The 18,690-nt window shown below is 41.4% G+C and overlaps 1 protein-coding gene across 2 annotated transcripts in view; it reads right to left on the bottom strand.

Moving 5' to 3' along the window:
* The window catches only part of cc2d1a (coiled-coil and C2 domain containing 1A), an 81,993-nt gene that overhangs the window by 53,066 nt on the left and 10,237 nt on the right, over positions 1-18,690 (bottom strand). Inside the window, exons 4-14 of one of the 2 annotated variants that reach the window (XM_072564123.1) lie at positions 18,528-18,620; positions 16,857-16,994; positions 15,958-16,306; positions 11,871-11,995; positions 11,012-11,084; positions 9,797-9,895; positions 5,941-6,071; positions 5,108-5,180; positions 3,504-3,625; positions 2,109-2,235; positions 1,097-1,269 (exon numbers count right to left, since the gene is read on the bottom strand). In XM_072564123.1, the coding sequence (XP_072420224.1) occupies positions 1,097-1,269; positions 2,109-2,235; positions 3,504-3,625; positions 5,108-5,180; positions 5,941-6,071; positions 9,797-9,895; positions 11,012-11,084; positions 11,871-11,995; positions 15,958-16,306; positions 16,857-16,994; positions 18,528-18,620 (1,503 nt within the window). The remainder of the gene's footprint in view (positions 1-1,096; positions 1,270-2,108; positions 2,236-3,503; positions 3,626-5,107; positions 5,181-5,940; positions 6,072-9,796; positions 9,896-11,011; positions 11,085-11,870; positions 11,996-15,957; positions 16,307-16,856; positions 16,995-18,527; positions 18,621-18,690) is intronic. The other variant, XM_072564124.1, reaches the window with a different exon arrangement.

Raw genomic sequence — 18,690 nt, forward strand, 5'->3', positions numbered from 1 at the left:
CCTCTCCAAGTTTCAAACTTGTCAAAGACCTGACACATTGGCCAGATTTCCACATAAAGTTATCATTCTTATTTGCTTTTCATGCCTCTCCCTTTTTTTAAATCAAGTGTTTTGTAATTTGTTGCATGTTTATAGGTGCTCCAGAACAACAAGTTGTTTTTGTTGAACTGTTAAGACTCAATGACAATTCGAATAGGGTACTGAAGGGCAAATCCATTTGTTGGAATTGTACTTTGGCAGGAGGAAACAAAACTTAATTAGTTACTGCACAGCAAGTGAAAAATCTTCTGAAAATCAAGAGCACCTGAATTCCACTTCCAAAGTAGTCTACAATGACAGTGCAAGACATCAAGTTACATTGTTGGTTCATTCTTGAGAATAACACACTAATATCATTTGCATTTCAGCAAGTATCAGTTTTCTTTTAAAATTCTTTTCCACTGCTTCATGCTTGAGAACGTACCAGGAATAATTGTTTTAAAGAGACGATTCAGTGGAACAGCATGTTTATTATCTGATCAAACCAAGGTCATAGTATTTGCTGCAAAGATGATATGGAGTTCGACACTGTTTGGTCAGAATGCAGCTCTGTCAAGGCGACATCAGCCGTGGGTCAGTGAGTCAAACCCTCCCCTCGGAGTCAGACTGCCAGGGCTCAGAACCCACTCGAGAAAGCTGGGCATAGTCCAGACCGATACCCTGCACAGCACCTTGAGGAGCACGACCTTGTTGGAAGTGCTGTCTTTCAGACGAGACATTCAATCAAGGCCCCCTTGTTCTTTCAGGTAGCATAAAAAGATTCAATGGCATGATTTCAAAATAAAAAGGGAAGATGGCGCCATTTTTCCCCGTAATCAACACATTAAAAAAAGTGAATTGCTGTTAGAGAGAAAATTTGTTGCGTGCAAATCAGGTCAGGCATTTCCTGCTTTACAACAATGATGACTACACAAACAAAAGTGTTTCATTGGCCAGAGAATATTTGAGGACATCTTGTGGTTATGTCAGTGTGATATGAAGTATTCCTTCCAACAAAAAACAAACTGTGCAGTTATATTTAGGGTGCTTAGTCAACTCACAAAGCTAGTTCTTTTACCTTGGTAATATCTACGGGAAGCCCACCCTTGGCAGCCTCGATCATGGGATCTAACCCTTTTGCCTGCCGAAGATACAGTTTTGCTCCTTCCATGTCATTCTTCTGCTTTGTACGGAGTGCTGCCTTCATGAATTGTTTCTTCCTGTTCTGCAAGAATTCCAGCTGCTGTTGGGCTGCATGGTGGAAAGAAGAGATGAATGAGTTTCAGGCTTTCAACAATTACAGGTCAAGAATGAGGTGGCGGGGTGGGGGGGGGGGGGGGGGGGGGGGGCTGTGGTACAGTGGCAGGTGGTGACCTGCAACAAGATAAAAGGGTTTAGCCCAAACAAATTTGAGGTCTTCCAAATGGGCTGCAACTAGAGTCAAAACCTTATGCCACACTGATCACAGAAACAATAAGCTGCAGAATTCAACCTCCAGTCTGTGCTTGGTTCCATTAAAGCAATCCTAAGTGACAGATGAGTCTTGCAACTTGTCCTCCGTATACCTGGGGTAATAGAGAAGTGCGGAAGGGGGAGAAAAAAAACAGAGGTTTTTTGAACGTAACCCTAGCCATAAGGTCTCTGTTGGAAAGTGCATGCTGATATCTGGATCAAACGTGAGTGAGATGCCTTCCTTAATTAAATGTTGGCAGACTATTTGACTGTTTACAGGTGAACAATAAGAGGATCTTTTGTGGCATAGCATAGTGCGCCGGCCAGAGACAGACAGCCTTGAGTTCATGCCCCACCTATTCTAGAGGTGTGACATAGAAAACGTTCAAACTGGCTGATCATAAAACTGTTCACGAGTGAAGAGTGGACATTTAGGCAACGTACCAAGGGACTGACAGTCTCTCAAGTAATACCCACAAGACACTGATGTTATTTTCTCTTCTCTTCACCATTCCAGGAATGGCGTCTAAAATGTGGGCTGTTAACAGTCACTAAAATGAGTGCGCCTGATAAACTAGCTTAAACTGGTTTGCAGTGTGTGTTTTAAGCTTTGGATTTGGCTATTCACCAACTGTTACCTTTGCTGGGGAGTTGTTTTGTTGCTGGATTCCCAGTGTTAGCGGGGGCTGCTGGTGGAGCTCGTGAAGCTGAAGTCTTGGGCCACGTTTGTGGTGCAGCTCTCTGAGCAGGTGCCTGCTGTACTGGCTTCAAGAAAATTATCGGAAGGAAAACAAATTTTATAAAGTTACACATGATTCTGTCTCAGCAAAAAAAAAAGTCTTGACTCAAATGTTTCATTAAATGCAGGAAATAAAAAAGAAAAAAAATAAGGACAATTCTAGGTTTTAAGTAGCCTTACGAATTCATGCAAGTTAAAAACAATTGCAATAAAGATGCAAATTTCAAAAATAAAAAGGACAATGACTTTCCCTTTAACTGATAAAGCTAATAAAATCTGCTTGGCCTTTCTGTTGAGGGGTATCATTTCAAATGTACATAAAGCTGCAGAGACTCTGGATCACATTATTTTGCTGCCGAGTGGTGACTTTATCAAAATGCTGGAGAAACTCAGCAGGTCGAGCAGCATCTGTGGAGAAAGAAAGAGATTTAACACTGACTCCAATGCAACTCTTCTTCAGAATGGCAAGAGACAAACTGAACACAAGAGGAAGATCCCAGCTTTAATTTACTGAATAGAATCATATAATCCCTACTGTGCAGAAACAGAACCTCTGAAAAGCATCCCACCCATACCCAGAGCCCCCATCTTACCTCCTAACTCTGCATTTACCATAGCCTGCACATCCTAGACACTATGGACAATTCTGCATGACCAATCCACCTAACCTGCACATCTTTAGACTGTGGGAGGAAACCAAAACACCCAGAGGAAACCCATGCAGACACGGGGAGAACGAGTAAATTACACACAGTCACCAGACGTGGAATCAAACCCAGGTCTCTGGCGCAGTGCTAACCATTGCATCACCATGCCATCCTGAGGGATGATATACGAATATGGTGGCAATATTTATCACATTTTCCTTCTTTTGAAACTGCTCCTTCTCACCTCCCTGGTTATTCTAAATCCTTTGCAAAGGATCTCTGCTGGCTCTCTCCAATTTTGCACTATGAAGGAGTACATTTTGATAGTGAGACAAGGTAATTTCCTAGCTGTAAGTCTTCAAGTGTGCAGAGGGAATGCACATTACCCATCGGAGCATAATACATCTCAAAATAAAAGTTTTGGGTTATTTCGGAAAGGGAAGCAAAGTATTGGTTAACCTAAGTCACACAGCAACTTTATTATGCAGCAACACAAGTGAATTACTGATTCTAAATCAAAGGAATGATAGATCATAGCAGCTTACAAATGGGATATGAATTGATTTCAAAGAGCAGAACATTTAAAGAGTCAAAAATGAATGATGGACTGACAGCTCTTTCCACGCCACTATACAAGGCATACTTACTTCATCATCCTCATTATCATCATCATTCACTTGCTGATTGGCTAACTTCATTGCACTTTCCAGCACCCCCACAATACTTTGATCCTGTGCACCGTTCTCTGCTCCCTGAAGCGGTGGGAAACCTTGTGGGAGGTGGGGAGTGAAGAATGAAAACAATTCACTGCAGTACAAAGACTACCTAATTTAGCCACCATCTCTGCTACCATCCTGGCGAGGTATCAGCAATCGGGACTGATGGTCATTTTTATCATTTTTCCATTTGTGACCATGTGGAAAATGTGTAAACTCCACACAGATAACCAAATTTATGTTACGACTTGCCTAGTAACTTTTAAGTAAATTAAGAGATCGATGGAACTTCCAAAGAGAATAAAGTAAGAAGATTCCATAATTTAGAACAAAATAATAAACCGTACTATACAGCATTGAAATAGAAATATAGGACCTAGACAGAACTTTCATTAACATTCAGAATTGAACATGGTAAATATGGATAAGACAACAGTGACCTACAGCGGACTTCAACTAGCTGAAATACTCAAGATGGATCCTATCTATTTCTCAGCTATTATCTCCCGGACATTAAATGACACAGTGGATCAAATCTCAAACATCACATGGGACTACAAATCTTTATATTTCTCAACCTGGCCTTTAAACTCTCTCAAGAACCGCGTGAAAAACTACACTGGTTCTGATCAATTACCATCCTACCTGGGTCTAGCTATCCAAATCCAAAATCGCACTCCATTACTTCCTCATTGACACCTAGCCTCACTGAGTCAGTCTAGTCTCTGGTTTTGCTCAGTTACATGAAGTAAATACTGATTGGGAGCTTTTCAACCCTCACTCGCTCAGCTGCCCTGAAGTAATAGTGCTCACAGAGCTCTTCGGTACCTTTCCCTACTCAAGGTGGACATTCTCATTACCAATGCACTATGGTGTGACTGATATGGACACAAATCTATGTTGTTGCAGTTGCAGAAACACTGTTTCCCGAGTTTCTAACAGGCAGAGACATTATGGCTTTTAGAGCAGGACAGAGATTTTCCAATAATCTTTCACTGAAAGATAGAGAAGTAAATTTGCATTTTCACTTCCGCACTCACTTTCCAGTAAACTAACTGCTCTGAGTTTGAGTGCGTTGGATTGAGAACAGTAAAGAGAAGCTGGAAGAGAGACAGCAGAAATAAACAACTTAAAAATCAATGGTCACCGAGTGACACCATGTGGGCAAAGTAACTCCCTGCAATACAATGCTGTACTAACTGCCAGAAACACATGAAACAAGAGGATAACAGTGCACCCAATTTATTTGATTCATTCAGATAATACACTCATTCTGGTGAATTACCTCTCACTAGAAATAGAAGCTATGCGGTTCAGTCTATCAAACGGTGATTGCTAACTGCTTTGGATCTCCTGTATTCAATACTTCGTAATGACTTAAAAAAGCAGCAAGTTTCAGAAGTTATCTTCTCCCCACTAAGCCCCCCTAAAGAAAGCCCCAAGTAGTTTCAATTAACGCTCTTTATACTTTCTATCTCATGATGTCCTGTCCAACAGCACTGCATGATTAAGATAAATTAAAATCTGCTTCTTACCAGGTGGCACTGGGAGTTCACTCAGGTTAACATTCCTTCCTCCTTTATATGCGCGTATGGCCTCCTGGTATTGCTGGAAGATCAATTAAAAACAGTTGCTATTGCCTTAGAGCAGAGAACTGTCATGATGGCTTTCTGCCCCAGCCACCACCAGAGAAGACTGAACCAGCTTTGCATCTTTCCATTGCATCTCAGGTTTCCAATTAACATGAGCACTGAAATGTTACAACAGCTCACGAGGCAGAGGAGAGAGATACAGCGCGGAATCTGTATTTCTATATTTTCTAATCAGTCTGTTCATTGATATTATGACACACCTCGAAACCAGGTGGGACTTGAACCCAGTCCTTCTGTCTCAAAGGCAGAGACACAACCATTGCACCACAAGAGCCCAAATGTGTCAAACGCATCCTTGAATATATGAGGATAGAAGGGGAAAAAGACATATTTGAACTGACACCAACCTCTTCTGCTTTCAAACAGTGGAGGAAAAACACAAGAAAAGCAGAAAAGGAAAATATATAAGAGACGCTGTTAAGACAATAGAGAGATAGGAGGGTAGATTAACTTTGTACAAGTATGAAACAGTGACAGCAAGTCTGCAAACTATTTTGCATGCCTCCAGATTTTATTTCTTCTTCAGCTAAATAACGATCACGAGAAATGCAAAACAAACCAGTGATTCAATCTCACTTGCTTGTCAAATGGGAAAGGGAATCTGAATAGTAACAACACAGGGGGCTTAGTATCTTCAAAATAAGAATGTTAATTAGGAACAATATTTTAAATTTGCACTAGTTGTGCAAAGTGAGTTATTTTGGAAATGCATTTACCTTGACTATGCGTTCATGCATCCTCGCTTTCCGGTCATTGCCTGCAGTCTTGGCCTGTGCAGCAGCAGACTTGTACTTGTCCATTCTCTGTTGGAGGGCCTCCATGAGATCTTTAGGGGGAGGTGGGATAGCTGCAGACAGGAAAAAAATAACCCTGTTTCAATCAAAAAAAGAGTTTATTTTTGTCTTTGCAAATTTTGCATCAAGTCACTGGCTCCATAGGTTCAGCCACATTTACCAAGAATTTGGAATCAACCCAGAGCTCCACTTTGACCTTCTATTCTCAGGTATGTTGACTAAGAGTGAGGACTGAAAATACAGAACAACCACTGTCTAAGTCAAGTTGGAATCTCTCTTTACAGAGTTAGGACTTGGTATAGTTGAAGTGAAGAATTTATACTCTCCATTAATGATGACATTGTACAATGAACCATGTGAATTCTTTGAATGCACAAAGAATAATTGGGACGTTTAAAATATAGCTCTTCCTAGATACAGGAATCCAACACATTTGCATTGCAAATTGCAGTTGTCCAAAACCTATACTTTGACAACTGGAAACGCAAGTATTCCAGTACATGGTAAATGATATATAGGAATGTTCAGTCTCTAATAATATAAATAATGATCCTGTCTAACAGTCAGTTAGACATGAGAATACTAAATGAAATAGCAGTAGGGGATACTATTCAATATGATCATGGCTGTCACCTCCCATTAAGACAGAGAGAGAGAGAATCTTGATCTGGAAGGGAATCAGGGGTTACAGGGAAAGGGCAAGAAAGTGGACATAAGGACGAGGACATAACACAATATGTAAACAGTCCAACTAAGCAAAGGGTCATACGGGACCTGGTTTTGGGAAATGAGCACGGCCAGGCGAGTGAAGTTTCAGTCGGGTAGCATTTCAGGAGCTGTGACCATTTTAAGATAGTCATAGACAGGGATAACGGTAGTCCTCAGTTGGAGGTGTTAAACTGGGGGAAAGCGAACTACCAACAATATTCTGTAGAAACTGGAGAATTTTGATTGAAGGTGGCTGTTTGAGGGTAAACCTACAATAGGACAAGTGGGAGTATTTCAAATGTCAGTTGATAAGAGTTCAAGAGTGGCACATTCTTGCGGCAATGAAGGATAGATACGGCAAGTTACGTGAACCTTGGATAACCAGGGACGTTAGGACTTTGGTCAAAAAGAAAAAGGAAGCATACATAAGGTCGAGGAGGATGGTAACAGATGAAACCCTTGAACTTTCTAAAATAAAGTGGGAAAGAACTTTAACAAGGAATTAGAAACATGAATAGAGGTCATGAAAAGTTGTTAGCAAACAATATTAAAGAGAATCCCAAGGCTTTTTATACACATTTATTAAAAAGAAAGGTAGCCAGGGAAAAGGGTTGGCCCACTCAAGGACAAAGGAGGGAATGTGTGTGTGGAGCCACAAGAGGTAGGTGAGGTCCCAAACGAATACTTATGCCAGTAGTCACCAAAGAAAAGGAATTGGTGGAGGATAAACTCAGGGAAAGGAGTATCGAATTTCTAAGCCAAGTTGCTATTAAAAAGGAAGAGGAGTTGTGCACCTTAAAATGTATTAAGTTGGATATGTCCCCAGGTCCTGATGGGATCTAACCCAGATAATTGAGGGAGGCAAGAAAACAAATTGCTGCAGCATTGACAGACATCTTTGCATCTTCTTTGGCCATAGGTGAGGTCCCAGAGGACTGGAGATTAGCCAATACTGTCCCATTGTTTAAGAAGGATAACAGGGATAATCCAAGAGATCACATACCTGAGAGTGTCATGTTGGTGGTAGAGAAATAATTGGAAAAGATTGTCAGGGACAAGATCTTACGCATTTAGAAATAAGTGGACTTATTAGCGATAGACAGCATGGGAGGTCGTGTCTCACTAACTTGATTGAGATTTTTGTTGATGATTGATGAGAGATAAGCAATTGATATCCAAATGGATTTCAGTTAAGCCTTTGATAAGGTTCCTCATGGCAGACTGGTAGAAAAGATGAAGTTACACAGTATTAGGAGTGAGCTGGTAAGATGGATACAGAACTGGCTTGGTCATAGGGGACAAAGGGTAGTGGTGGAAGGATGCTTTTTGGAATGGAGGGTTGGGAGCAGTACTGTTCAAGCCCTTTCTATTGAAGGTTAATGTACCATTGGCTTTCTACAACATTTTGCTAACTTGGTGATGAAGGCAAAAGCAAAGTACAATACTGGAACTCTGAAATATAAACAGCAACGTCTGGAAATACTCTGCACATGTAACAGTCCCCAAAGGAAAACTCCATTTACATCTCGGGTTGTGATCTGTCATCAAATCAACAATCTGCCAATATTTGCTAGCTTTCAACTACTTAAAAAAAATTGCTTTATACCATTCCTGCCAGAATAGGGGATTCTATAATTCTTTATTTTATATCTTTGTCAATTCACTTTCCTTACATTCTTTCACAGCATTTTTATATCCCGCCTAGCTTAACTTTCAAACTTGTACTGTTAGCAAAGTGGATATACTGCACTTAGTCCCTCAAAGGCATAGACATATATTGAGAATAGGTGAGGCGCGAGCACTTATTGTTGAGATATCTCACTAGATCCTACCGGCTAACCCGATGTTTATTCATTGGGTGAAATTTTCCTCAAATTCTCAGAGCTACTCAAGGGTAGGTGGGGAATCTTAAATTGGGGAGAAGGCAAAAATTTAGTTTCCTGACATTGTCCACCAAGAGGGATATATAGATGCACAATCACAGAATGTGCTGAAGGCCAAGATTAAAAAAAAAAATTGGGGGTCTCAGGGAAGTGAGGGATATGGGGATCAGGCAGAAAAGAAGAGTTGAGTTAACACCTCAGCCATGACTGTATTGAATGGTAGAGGCTTGACAGGGCATATGGTCTACTCCTGCTCTTATGTTCTTAAGATGATAAGGTTTCAGATAATCTGTTCACACAAACTATTTGAACTGAATGGAACACTGAGAACCAGGGAACATCGACTAAGCTAATCGAGAATAGAATGAGACATTAACTTTTACTTTTTCACAATCATCGAGATTGAGTATTAACGAGGAATTTCCCTGAATTTACCCAAGTTCATTTTATTCCTTAAACTTTCCAGGAGCTATGTGGTGAGCAAGGGATGAAACATCAACGCTCATCACATTCAAGTTAATAGGATTTTAAGGGGGCAGACTTCATTGGTCTGTTCCTGCCCATTGTTCATGGACACTTTCCCATTTTTATTAAATATGCAGTGTAGTGCGGAATCAACTGCACTGTCTGGGAGTGTCCAGACTTCTATTTGCCACATGCTGAGTTACCTACAAGAGGATTGCTAAACTAGAGATGCAATAAAGAAAACAGTCAACATTTCTGATCTCTACCTTGCGACTCCAAAGGAAGGGAAGAAAACATTACCTTCAACTGTTATGCTGCCCATGTCTCTGATGTGAATGATCATTTTTAACAGGTAAAAAAGTATAACAAATTGCATCCCAACAATAGACTTTTGCTTATATTTCAGACCTCCAGCTTTTCCAGTATTTGGCTTTGCTTTTGAGTTAATCACCAAGTTAGTGGTTGCAGCAAGTAATTGGGAAAGCAAATGTTAAGTTAGCCTTTATTAGAAAGGACTTAAAATTTAAGAGTTGTGAAATCTTGTTTGGGCTTTGCAATACTGTGTGTAATTAGTCCTCTTTGAGGAAAGTTGACTTGCCTTTTAAGGAAATACAGCAAAGGTTTACTGATCTAATTCTTCATTCGCACAGAATAAGAAGAAACACATGGGTTGCCTGAATCACGAAGACCACATTAGGATTTACCCTTCAAAGAGGACCCACCTGATGATGACATCAATGGTTGCGAAGGAGACGCGGCTGGCACTGAGGGAGCAGATGACCCAGGAGGGGCGATTGACAGTTGCTCCTTTGGTAAACGACCTGGCGAGAGAATGTGGACTGAAGTTATCAAATGGAAACAGCCAATTCTACAACTTTAGACCCAGATTTACAAGCTCAGGATGAATACAGTTGGTCAAAACTAGTCCCGGGAACAAAGAAAATTACAGCACAGGAACAGGCCCTCTATTTTCCAAGGATCTGTATCCCCCTGCTCCCTGCCCATTCATGTATTTGTGTAGATACACCTTAAATTACACTATCATGCCCGCCTCTACCACCTCTGCTGGCAACATGTTCCAGACACCCACCACCATCTGCATAAAGAACTTTCCACGCATACCTCTCCTAAACTTTTCCCCCTCTTACTTTGAACTCGTGATCCCCAATAACGGAGTCCTTCACTCTGGGGAAAAAGCTTCTTGCTATCCACACAGTCTATACCTCTCATGATTTTGTAGACCTCAATCAGGTTCCCCCCCACCCCCCCAACCTCTGTCTTTCTAATGAAAATAATCCTAATCTACTCAACCTCTCTTCATAGCTAGCGCCCTCCATATCAGGTAACATCCTTAATAACCTCCTCCGTACCCTCTCCAAAGCATCCACATCCTTTCGGTAATGTGGCGACCAGAACTGTACGCAGTATTCCAAATGTGGCTGAACCAAAGTCCTATACACCTGTAACATGACCTGCCAACTCTTGTACTCACTACCCCGTCCAATGAAGGAAAGCATGCCGTATGCCTTCTTGATCACTTCATTGATCTGCGTTGCCAACTTCAGGGTATAATGGATCTGATCACCCAGATCTCTCTATACATAAGTTTTCCCTAGGGCTTTTCCATTTACCATACAATTCGCTCTTGAATTGGATCTTCCAAAATCCATCACCTCACATTTGCCTGGATTGAACTCCATCTGCTATTCCTCCACCCAACTCTCTAACCTATCTATATTCCGCTGCATTCTCTGACAGTCCCCTTCACTATCTGCTACTCCACCAATCTTAGCGTCATCTGCAACCTTGCTAATCAGACCACCAAACCTACACGAGAAGACCTTCTCCCCCCTCCCCAACTGTGTAGAAATCAAAGGCCAGCTGACAGAAGCATAAAGATGTATTCACAACACATACACAACGGATCTAGTGCATACCGAAAGGGGGTGGGAGTCCATTCAAGTCCACAGTCTCTCCTCTGCCCAGTGCTTCAAGAATAGGATCAAATTTCTGGTTTGAACAGAAGGAATGAGCTGTTAATTGACACAAGTTAAACCAACATTCTCTGGACTGCCTCCAATTCAGACAAGGCAAAACAGGAACCATGCTGGAGCACCAGACTATCATCTCCCTTTCCCATCCTACAAATACTACTCAAGGACACAGGAATAGGAGTCTGACATTCAACTGGATTGTGTCTGAACTGCAATACACACCGCCATATCCCTCCTTGCTTTGGTAAGCCTGAACACCTTGACCTAATAAAAAGTAACTTTCATCTTTTCAACTTGCTTTTTTTGGTGAACTTTGCTCAAATCAATAGCTAAGGTGCTTATAATAACAGAGAATGGAACTTTTTCCATTTCATATGCTTGGTCCCAAAACTCCCTGATGTGTGGGAGTAAATCAGTGTTTTTTCCCCCATTACATTAACCATGTGTCCAGTGGTTTCTCAACAAGAGGGGCTGGTTACTTTGTTAGTTCTACAGTAGTTTTGTGCTTAGGGTCAATTTTAAAGGGAAGCTGAGATTTGCAAAATACACATCCTTTAACACCAAAAGCCATAAAACTAGTCTCGGCTGTTGAGCCCAAATTGGTTTGTCTACTGAAGGATGGACTAGCCATTATGTCTCAACACAGTGATTGTCAACAAATTCACAAAATATTTACAACATGCCTGAACTAATGGTTTAAGTAGTGCAGTTTCAGGTCTCCCCACCTTACCATCACTCCACGAGCCCAGTTTCTACTGTCAGCTTGAATGAAAGGATTGCCACAGCTTGGCATTAATCTTACCTTACTTATTCGGTATAATTTTGTTGCAAGCTCAGTGTCGCCGCTGCGTTTGGCTTGAAGGGCTGCCAGTTTGTACTCTCGCTGTCTGCCCATTACTGTTTCTTTCATGCTTGAATTCAATGATACTAAAACCGAGAAATCAAAGCTACACATAAGCAGAATAGTAGTTTCCTGTATTCTTTCAGAAAAGCATCCAATAACAATAGAACCACTGAGCCACATGAAAGTAGTTGGCTCAGTTAATCGGCTGAGAATTGGAGGTTCAAAAAGAACGATATAAATTGGTTCACCTCCTCACGCTGTCCACTTTTATACCTGTGAGGATATCAGTACTGGATTCTCTTTAAACCTGTACAGCCTTCAAACTTAAAGGGGATATTCATCCCACCATTCTAGCCAAAAGCCATCCAACCGATGACCTGCTTTGCCAGTTGTTGCCCATGCACATTACATGACAGTGAAACAAACTTCAGTCTGACTTGTTTCAACAGCTCCACAAGGCACTGAAGACAGTAGACAGTAGGCTGAAGCATATCTTAGAAAGTACTTGCTCCGTTTTCTTGGATTCCAACTATATTTCTTACGCTGAGCATCCAGGAAGACTCATTAGCAACTCCATGTGCTCTCTAAATCAAATGGCTTGTTAAATGTACAAACCTGCAATTTGCACCAGAGAGTCAGATTTCTACAGTGTGAAACAGACCCTTTGGTCCAACTTGTCCATGCCGACCAGATATGCTAAATTACTCTCTTCCCATTTGCCAGCACTTGACCCATATCACTCTCAACTCTATGGATTCATGTACACATTCAGATGCCTTTTAAATGTTGTAATTGTAACACTTCCACCACCGCCTCTGCTAGCTCATTCCATACACACACCAGCCTCTGCATGAACAAGTTACCCCTCAGGTCCTTTTTAAATCTTTCTCCTCTCATCTTAAACCTATGCCCTCCAGTTATGGACTTCCTACCTGGAGAAAAGACTTGGGCTATTTATCCTATCCACGCCTCTCATTTTATAAACCTCTACAAGGTCTCCACTCAGACTCCGATGCTCCCGAGAAAATAGCTCCAACCTATTCAACCTCTCCCTACAGCTCAAACCCTCTAAAACCTGGCAGCATTCGTGTACATCTTTTCTGCATCCTTTCAAGTTTAACAACATCTTTCATATAGTAGGAGAATCAGAATTAAACGCAGTATTCCAAAAGTGGCCTAAGATTTTAGTATTGACCTAAAGATGACATTTCAGGGCACTACTATAAAAGAAATTCAAGAACAAAGAGCTAACATTACGCTGCAGTTTCCTTAATCTTTGCAACAATGAAACCTCTGCCAATCCCCACTGCTTTTTATTAACATGGGTCTTCCTCCTCAATGGACCAGATAATGGACCAGTTTAAACAAACTGAAAATTTCATGGCTAACATCTTTGATCTAGCAAAATGCAGCATTCCATTTTCATGTTTCATCTTGTGCTTTAAAAATAACTTGTTTAAATTCTCATGGAGCTCTTGCCAATCTATTTTCAAATGCACTTTAATAGCAATAAGAAAGAGGTACATTAAAATTAAAAAAGGCTCCAATGATCATGTTTTCTCAAATATATTGCATCCAAGTGTTGATATGACATTTTCAAACTTTCACTTTCAAATGGGAAGGTAATTAAGGAAAGACAAATTAAGATGCAAACCCCGCAGTTAAGGATCCCCGCATCCCCTGAATTAAAAAAAAACGTATTCCAGTTAATCTCCTCATAAGACGAGACCTCAGTGCCAAGTTGACTGATGTATACCCACTGGCTAGGACAACAGGGAGAACAGCGCTATTTTGCTTTGAACTTGTGTTATGAAGTTCAAGGCGTGTACTGTACCTTTAAGAGCAAGAGAATGCTGTTCCGAACGGAGAGCTTTCAAGCATCTGTGAACATGACTAGATGGCAGTCTCAGAGTGTACCAGAAAATTGAAAATGCGTAACATTTGATTGTGAAATGGATACCTGAGTTTTGGTTGCTGTTTTGACAACAATTTGAATGTAACCAATCGAATTTAAATTATGCCCTAGGATACGAACACCCAATCAAGTTTGAATTTATTGTTTTGCCAACATCAAATCAATGAGCTGATCTGATGTTGAGGAGTTTAAGAATGCGGACATTCTGACAATTGGTCAGACGGTAACAAGTGATACTCCTGGAGAGCTCACTGCCCATCTTCGTATGATGCTCTCAAAGACATGAGTGAACCCTTTCGATCAAAGGTACCTTTTCATGTGAAACATACTCGCAGCCGGAGGAGGAGTGAAGACACAGAAGACGATAAGATCTGGACAATATCCAGGCTTGGGCCAACAAGTGGCAAGTAATACAAATGCCAGACAATAACCATCACCAATAAGAGACACTCTAACCACCACCCCTTGACATTCAACAGTATTACCATCACAGAAAGCCCCCGTCAACATCCTTGGGGTTACCACTGACCAGAAACTCAACTGGACTCACCACATAAAACCAGTTGCTACAAGAGCAGGTCAGAGACTAGGGATACTGCAGTGAGTAACTCGTCTCCTGACACCCCAAAGTCTATCCACCATCACCAAGGCAGAAGTCAGCAGTGGGATGGAATACTCCCCACTTGCCTGAATGGGTGCAGCTCCAATACTCAAGAGGCTTGACACCATCCAGAACAAAGCAACCTGCTTGATTGGCACCACATCTACAAAGATTCAATCCCTCACCCACCAGCGCTCAGTGCGCACTGTTGCTATTATCTACAAAATGCACTGCAGAAATTCACTAAAGATCCTTAGACAGCACCTTCCAAACCCACGACTACTTCCATCTTGAAGTACAACTGGAACAGGTACTCGGGAACACCACCACCTGCAAGTTCCCCTCCAAGCTGCTCACCACCCTAGCTTGAAACTATACTGCTGTTCCTTCACAGTCGTTGGGTCAAAGTCCTGGAAATCCCTCCCTACCAGCATTGTGGATCAACCCACAGCAAGTGGACTGCAGCGATTCAAGAAAGCAGTTCACCCCCACCTTCTCAAAGGGCAAGTAAGGATGGGCTATCAATGCTGACCAGCTAGCGACACCCAAATCCCACAAATGTAGTTAGCTCAGCCACATTAGGGGCATTTAAACAATTCTTGGATAAGCATATGGATGGTGATGGGATAGCGTAGGGGGACGAGCTGAGAATAGTTTACAGATCGGCGCAACATCGAGGGCCGAAGGACCTGTTCTGCGCTGTATTGTTCAATGTTCTAACACTCGAGAAACTCAACACCATCCAGGACAAAGCAACACAACAGTGGCTCAGTGGTTAGCACGGCTGCCTCACAGTGCCAGGGACCCAGGTTTGAATCCAGCCTTGGGCTGTGTGGAGTTTGCACATTCGCCCTAAGTCTGCGTGGGTTTCCTCCGGATACTCCGGTTTCCTCCCACAGTCCAAAGATGTGCAGATTAGATGAATTGGCTAAGCTAAATTGCCTAAAGTGTGAGGTGCATTAGTCAGAGGGAAATGGGTCTGGGTGGGTTACTCTTCAGAGGGTCGGTGTGGACTTGTTGGGTGGAAGGGCCTGTTTCCACACTGTAGGGAATCTAATCTAATCTAATGAATTAAAAAAAAGAGAAAGAGGGGGTCTTAGAGTTGTAAATAGTTGTTGTTTAATGTTCACTTTTAGAGTTAAAAAATAAATTGATGTTCTTATATTAAATAGTGGAATTTGGGAGTTCCCGGTCACTCATTTAACAGATTACAAAGTGAGGAGTGTTTTTCTAGGTGTTTGGTTTGATTAACACAGGGGTTCACTGCTGTGTCGTAACACTTGTGCCCTGGGACATTTTACTCCCACTGGAGAAGGTACACAGTTTCATGTTTCTTTCAGAAAAAAAACCAGCACCTTCATTCGTGCATCACTCCCTGAGCTGCGGAGAGCCAGCCTGACAAAATCTGACACAGGTTTGAAATCTCAGCCTGTTGACTGAAAAGCAGGCAAAGTCAAATTTGTCAGCTTAAAGAGGGAAAAAAAACACCCTCCAGAGATAGAAAACTTACACAATGCAAACGATCCTACCTGCTCTGTTATCAGACACGGGGGTAGCCGCCTCCATTTTGGCAGGCACTGGCACTTCCACATGCATGTTTGGTCTTTTGACTGAAGGAGGTGGAGCAACCTCAGATACAGACATCTTTGGTTTGGGTAGTAAAGGAGGGGGTGCAGGCTGTGCTGACGGCACTGGATGTTCGCTGGGCACAGCCAAGTCAATTAAGACAGATTGGTCTTCTGTTAAAGGTGCTGATGTCCCAGAGGCAAATGGGGTCTTTGAGGCATTACTACTTTTGCCAGAAGCCACTGGGGGTGGGACGTCCTCTTCATTAATCTGCTTTCCCTTCTTCAGTGATGTAAGCATGGACTGCAAAGTCTGAAGAAAAATGTCAGAATTTTAAAAAAATTAGGGAAATGAAATGAAAGGAAAGGAAATATATTTTTCTGATTATGAGCATGGAAGGTCTAAATCCTTGAATATCAATTTCAAGACAGTAAAAGTTTAACACACTACCAACAGGCAAAAGGTGGGACCTACTTCATAAAATGGAAGGATAATCTGTGCTGGCATTTCAATGCAATAGCAAAAGGATATTGCATTCAATATTCAAGCAGAATCACACCACATAGTACGTGTATTCAATTTGACGACCCAGGAGGGAATTATTGATGCATTGGTCAACAGCATCTGCATTATTTGGAAAACTGAAAAACACAGTTCTTGGGGTCCACCACCTGCAATCACAGCCAACTCCCGAATTCCTACCAGCCAAGTAAAATTACAAATACGATAAAGCCAAATGACTTCTAATTATAGTGGATAGTCAGACAGAGCTAACTCAGCAAAACCCGGATCAGACGTGTACAATTTACACAGTTCCTCAGCCAGTGGATACATTAAATACGCAAGAATGTTTTTTTCCAACCTTAAGGCCACGTTCATATCTCCGAACTTTAGAGCTCTCGCCAGACTGTTTGGCATTGTCGATCGCAGATCTGTACATGTCAATCCGCTCCACCAGAGTGCCTTCTAACCCGCCAGTAACTGCAGGCATCATATTGGACTACAGTTAAAAACAAACAGATTTCATTAGAGTCAAACTGAACGGCACCTACAAAGAAAATCATCATCATGGATTTAAACAGCAAGTTAATCTTAAACCCCAAAGTGAAGAAAACAGTAATGCTTAAATTTGTCATGATTAGTTACAAAACTAGCAAATTCTTGAAGATACCAAACTAACTTAGCTGGAGGCAGTGGCTTAGTGGCAATGTCACGACACCATCAATCAAGGACCTCAGGCTCATGTTTTAGATACAGGGGTTCAAATCACACCAAAGCAGCTGGTGAAATCTGAAGTAAGCGAAAAATTTATCATGAAGAAGCTTAATTAATAGCAACCATGTAACCACTGTTGACAGCTATGAAAAACTATCCAGTTCACTAATGTTCTTTAGGGAAGGAAATCTGTCGTCTTCGCTTTACCTGGCCTACCGGTGACTGCAGACCCATAATGCGTTGCTTTTCAGTGCCCTCTGGTCAATAAATGCTGGCCTAGCCATGAACAAAGTTCTAAAACGTTGGTGCTTTGTTGAATGAACTGATTGGCCATATCAGATACAGGACAGGGATTCTTATTTTAAAAAATAGCTCGTGAACCTTGTTCTAAATTCAGGCACAATTTCTGGGATGATTATGTCTCTGACAGGAGATAACAATCCCAAGTAATGTGAAGCCAAGTACTCTTCATTTGACTCAATGGGCATCCCCATATTAAGTCAACTATCAAATTTGGTACGGTGCACATCATTTAGCACTTTCTCCACAAAAGGTAAAAACTGCCTGCCAAACAGAGGTCACTTTAAACAACGAAGAGAAGTCTTTCAATTTGAATGCATAATTTCCAATTAAGACGGTGTTTACTATGGCACTGGTGCAGTCCTGGACTTGAGCCACCAGACCGAAAGTGTTAACTGATTTCTCTCGACAGATATTGCCAGACCTGCTGAGCTTCTCCAGCAATTTCGATTCTTTTTTGCTGTTGCTCAAAATCTATTGGTGCGTTCTCTAAAACATGAAAACATCATTGAAATTAAGCACCAAAATAAATATTGTTAGGTCCAGCAATTCTTTCCTCCTTCGTAAATCTTCTGAAACATTTAGTCAATTAGTTATCTTCTTTATTTTCAAATGCCAGGATTAATCATTGAAGCAATGACAGATCTGTACTGCAATATATTCCACTTCCTAATAATTTATCAGGCAAAATAAAACTTATCTTGTCTTTTCCTTTAGACTTTGAACTAATCTAAACACAGTGGTGTACTCCACTCCCAAATATGGCAGCATTATTACACAGGCCATTTAATAAAACTCTCAAACAAGAGAGACCATAGTCCCTTCTTGAAACATCACGCAAATAATATCTGGAGATAAACCCTTGGGGGATTGGAAGTCCATGAGGAGATTGCATCTTTTTTCAGAAGTAACGAGACAAACAAAGTACACCAATTACAGTGCCAACAACAGCATTAACAGCAAGAAACAAAATCAACTGTTTTTCTTAAATGTGCAGTGGCATGAGACCAAAACCTACCTGTGGAATAGAGTCAGACGTGAGTTTACTTTCTACAGGGGAAGGCACATTCTTGTTCTGTCTATCCTCCTCAAGCACCTCACTCAGTTCAGCCTAGAAAAGCAAAACTTTAAATCAGAACAATGTCAAGATATAATAGTTAATAATCACACAACACCAGGTT

Source organism: Chiloscyllium punctatum, chromosome 46 (genome assembly GCF_047496795.1).
Source record: "Chiloscyllium punctatum isolate Juve2018m chromosome 46, sChiPun1.3, whole genome shotgun sequence".
In the NCBI taxonomy this organism is placed as follows: domain Eukaryota; kingdom Metazoa; phylum Chordata; class Chondrichthyes; order Orectolobiformes; family Hemiscylliidae; genus Chiloscyllium; species Chiloscyllium punctatum.